Source organism: Astatotilapia calliptera, chromosome 8 (genome assembly GCF_964374335.1).
Source record: "Astatotilapia calliptera chromosome 8, fAstCal68.1, whole genome shotgun sequence".
NCBI lineage: Eukaryota > Metazoa > Chordata > Actinopteri > Cichliformes > Cichlidae > Astatotilapia > Astatotilapia calliptera.
This window is the reverse complement of record NC_137429.1, coordinates 1,297,570-1,302,500: the sequence shown is the minus strand read 5'-3', so window position 1 is coordinate 1,302,500 and position 4,931 is coordinate 1,297,570. Positions and strand designations below refer to the sequence as shown.

The following is a 4,931-nucleotide window of genomic DNA, read 5'->3' as shown; positions in this document are numbered from 1 at the left end:
CTTGAGTGCTCAGAATAGAAAAACACTTTATAAGAAGCAGACAACACAACATCAGATGTGTTTGACACAACAAGAGTTTCAGTCAGGTTTCAGAGCTCATCACAGCACAGAAACAGCTTTCAGAGCTGCAGTGGTTTGTATCATATCTATCTAATAGACTCCAGTTTGTGCATGTAAATGGAGAGTCCTCTTCACACACTGAGGTTAATTATGGAGTTCAACAGGGTTCAGTGCTAGGACCAATTCTGTTTACATTATACATGCTTCCCTTAGGCAGCATCATTAGAAGACATAGCATACATTTACACTGCTATGCAGATGACACCCAGCTCTATCTGTCCATGAAGCCAGATAACACACACCAATGAGTTAAACTGCAGGAATGTCTTAAAGACATAAAGACCTGGATGGCCGCTAACTTTCTGCTTCTTAATTCAGATCAAACTGAGGTTATTGTACTCGGCCCTGAAAAGCTTAGAAATATGGTATCTAACCAGATTCGTACTCTGGATGGCATTACCTTGGCCTCAGAGTGACACTGAAAAACTAGTTCATGCATTTATTACTTCCAGGCTGGACGACTGTAATTCATTATTATCAGGATGTCCTCAAAACTCCCTGAAAAGCCTTCAGCTGATCCAAAATGCTGCAGCAAGAGTCCTGACAGGGACTAGAAAGAGAGAGCAGATTTCTCCTGTTTTGGCTTCCTGTTAAATCCAGAATTCAAAATCCTGCTCCTCACATACAAGGTCTTAAATAATCAGGCCCTATCTTATCTTAATGACCTTGTAGTACCATATCACCCTATTAGAGCACTTGGCTCTCGCTCTGCAGGCCTACTTGTTGTTCCTAGAGTATTTAAAAGTAGAATGGGAGGCAGAGCCTTCAGTTTTCAGGCCCCTCTTCTGTGGAACCAGCTTCCAGTTTGGATTCAGGAGACAGACACTATCTCTACTTTCAAGATTAGGCTTAAAACTTTCCTTTTTGCTAAAGCATATAGTTAGGGCTGGACCAGGTGACCCTGAATCCTCCCTTAGTTATGCTGCAACAGGTGTAGGTTTGTCCTGTCCTCCTCTCCTCACCACAAGTGGTTGCAGCAGATGGCCCCGCCTCTCCCAGAGTGTTGGAGGTTTGTTCCTGTTAAAAGGGAGGTTTTTCCTTCTTAATGCTAAGTACCTACTCATAGGGGTCATAGAATTGTTGGCATTTTCTCTGTATGTATTATTGTAGGGTCTTTATCTTACAATATCAAACACCCTGAGGCGACTGTTGTTGTTGTGATTTGGCGCTATTGAATTCAACTGAACAACATACACACCACACACACCAACACAGTGAGCTGTTGATGTAATTACTGGTATGTGAGTGAAAAGGTCACGTCTAATATAGATTGATGGTTTTGAATGGTTTGGGTGGCCACGTTGACTGGAAACGCGTGGACATTCACCCCGAAACATCTGAGGACTGGACAGCAGAGACGAGGACGCCGACCTTGGCCTCTGTTAGCGTGTTAGCACGAGGTCGTCTGCTCATTCATGGGTCATGCTGACCTCCACCCTTTGCTGAGAACGCAAACACAGAGCGTCAGGGTCATGTGTCCTGATGAAGGCTGCGATGAAAACAGAAAAGTCACATAGACTCTCCCTGTGCTCTGCTTCAGCTCTGATCAGACACTGTTTGCCCACTCGGATGTGACCTGAGACGCCTGAGGTCATGAGGTCAATGCTGATTCCAACAGCAGAACTTTATTTAAACAAGCTCTTTCATAACAATGGTCCTCTGCCTTAGTTTCCCGCCCACTTCAGGGATGAGAGCAGTTCATCCCTCAAGTTTGGGAAGCTTGCCGTGAGCGTGCTCACAGTGCCCTTAATCTGTGATAGGAAGCAGCTTCATCACATGAAGGCATCGTGAGGTGTTCACTGCCCTTCATAAACTTTATTCTGACATTAAAGGTAGCGTGAGGCATTCACATGCTGCATGTAAGTGAAGGAAAAGTGAGTTTCAGCTGCTTACCGCTCAGTTTGGGGTCGGTCTTCCTGCGGCTTCTGTCTCTGCCTCTCAGCCTGGAGAAGGTCCTCTTCAGCAGGGGCTCAGCCATCGTGCACCTCCCTCTCCTCCTCCTGCTCCTCCTGAGTCGGGAGGTGCTGGGAGGAGAGTGGAGTCAGTAATCCAGCAGGAGAGCAGGAGATAGAGCTCCTTCTCCACGAACTCCTCGTCTCCTCCTTCGTTCTCAGAGCTGTTCTACAGGAAATGAATTCCTCGCATTCTTTCCCAAACTCCCCCTTCGCCCCTCTCCGCCCCATGCTCCTCCTCCCACTCTCCTCCCTCTGCAGGGACACAAGGAGAGCTGCACTGAGGCATCATGGGAGGTGTAGTTCTGCTCCAAACAAGTGCTCAGTTTCTCTTCAGTTGATGATTTTAAAAGTGATTCTTAACACTCATGTAGACGGGCAGTGAGGGTGACTCCCACGTCATCGGTGACACTCGTCTTCTTCTACTGTCTAATTCAGGGTCATTAACCAGATCCTGGGGAGGACCTGTAAACTCAACACAGAGAAGCCCTGAATACAAAACCCAGGACTGTGCTGCTCTCTGCTGCAAACCGCTGCTCTCTGTCCATCTACCGATCTGTAAGAAATAAAATCTGGCTGATCGAACTCACGACTCAGCTGTTACGCCCTCTGCTGGAAGGAAACCGGAACAAAGAGGCTGAAGGTGAAACCAGGTTTAGGTGCAGGAGGAGGGGGAGGAGCTTTGGAGGTCTCTGTTGGTTTCTTTAGTTTTGTAGAACACAAAGTGGGAGTGAAAGCTGGAGCGTCGCCTCAGCTCCCAGTGACCTGAGGTAGTCTCCTCACGCTTGCATTCACAGGTGCAACCAAAGTAAACTCACTTCCTGTGTGGGCCGAACTGCATGTTGTCTGGAGCTGAGCCTGTCAGGCAGCAGGTAACTCACCTGTGCTGGAAGCTGAGTCTTACTTTAGACGTCTCAGCAGGAGGCGAAATCTGTAAATCCTTTATTTCTGTGTCTCAGTGGAGGTAAAGGAGCGAGGAGTAACATCCACGTGACAGGAAGGAGAGCTCCGAGGTTGGACATGGAGCTGCAAACAGAGACCAGACAAATGGCAAAGAGCTTCCTCCTCTTCATCAGCACTAAGGTGTTTGGGGGTCTAGGTCCCATGTGACAGCAGACAGCCAATGAGGTGACATCACTCTGAGCTGTAACCAGGTATTTAACCCACTCAGAGGCAGGGGAGCCTGTGGGCCTCCTTACTCACCTGTCCCTCCTCTGTGTTTGAGGCTGCCTCTCGCTTTACCAGAAAGTTTATGTCGACACAATGTTTCCTGAATCTTCATCGATCAGCTGACTCATCTGTGTGATGGTGACTATCAACAACCAGCACCAAACTTAAATCTACAATTAAAGATAAAGACAAATCGTAAAACATTATGTGAACATCAGCAGGTATGAAATCGCCCATACTGACCAATCAGATCTCAGGAAACTGCGTCACCACTCCTGCAGCTCCCTCAGCTCAGCAGGAGGTCTGAAGTCTTTGTGTTTGATCAGTAACAGAATTTTATTCTTTATCTTACAGAACTCAGTTTTCTGTGAGCATGAATATCTGATCCTAACAGAGCAGCTGTTCATCAGACCCACAGCTCAGAACATCGCAGCTGGTCTTTAACCAGTCACTCGATTAGTCTGTCACACACACACACACACACACACACTCACTCACTCACTCACTCACTCACTCACTCTCACACACACACACACACACACACACACACACACACACGCAGACACTCTCACGCAGACACACACACTCAAAGACAGACACACACCAATGAGTTAAACTGCAGGAATGTCTTAAAGACATAAAGACCTGGATGGCCGCTAACTTTCTGCTTCTTAATTCAGATCAAACTGAGGTTATTGTACTCGGCCCTGAAAATCTTAGAAATATGGTATCTAATCAGATTCTTACTCTGGATGGCATTACCTTGGCCTCCAGTAACACTGTGAGGAACCTTGGAGTCATTTTTGACCAGGACATGTCCTTCAAAGCACATATTAAACAAATATGTAAGACTGCTTTCTTCCATTTGTGCAACATCTCTAAAGTTAGAAATATCCTGTCTCAGAGTGACGCTGAAAAACTAGTTCATGCATTTATTAGTAGTAGTTCTGATTAAGCAGAGATGCACAAATAAAAATATAAGTGTCATGGAGTAGGATCTGTCATCAGAAAGGAGCAAGCACTTTGGTGACAGTGGGAAGGAAAAACTCCCTTTTAACAGGAAGAAACCTCCAGCAGAACCAGGCTCAGGGAGGGGCGCATCTGCTGTGATTGGTTGGGGTGAGAGAAGGAAGACAGGATAAAGACATGCTGTGGAAGAGAGACAGAGATTAATAACAAGTAGGATTCAATGCAGAGAGGTCTGTTAATACATAGTGAGTGAGGTAGAAACACCCAGTGCATCATGGGAATCCCCGGCAGCCTACGTCTATTGCAGCATAACTAAGGGAGGATTCAGGGTCACCTGGTCCAGCCCTAACTATATGCTTTAGCAAAAAGGAAAGTTTGAAGCCTGATCTTGAAAGTAGAGATAGTGTCTGTAATGTTTGCATGCCTCAAACATTAATGATGACAACTTCAGTATTTCTCAGTTCCAGTCTTTAATTCTCAGGCTTGCGGCAGCAACACAGTCTGCAGCGCTAACTTGTTCCTCTAACGTTTTTGTTCCTTTCCTACTAACTTCCTTCCGCCTCACGTTCGACCTTTTCAAAATAAAATATCTGTAAACATCACGGTGTCTTTCTCCTGAATCCAAACTGGAACCTGCCTCCCCCCCTTTTTTTGCGTGTTTCATGTCTGTGTTTGTGAATCCAGCTGCCAAAATAAGTTTGTTGTTCTCCACCTGTAATT

The 4,931-nt window shown here is 46.1% G+C and overlaps 1 protein-coding gene across 1 annotated transcript in view; it reads right to left on the bottom strand.

Annotated features, from left to right (window-relative positions):
- The window catches only part of syde1 (synapse defective Rho GTPase homolog 1), a 16,701-nt gene extending 14,425 nt beyond the window's left edge, over positions 1-2,276 (bottom strand). Inside the window, exon 1 of the mRNA XM_026177802.2 lies at positions 2,014-2,276. Coding sequence (XP_026033587.2) covers positions 2,014-2,098 — 85 coding nt within the window. The 5' untranslated portion in view covers positions 2,099-2,276. The remainder of the gene's footprint in view (positions 1-2,013) is intronic.
- Positions 2,277-4,931: the final 2,655 nt, after the last annotated feature.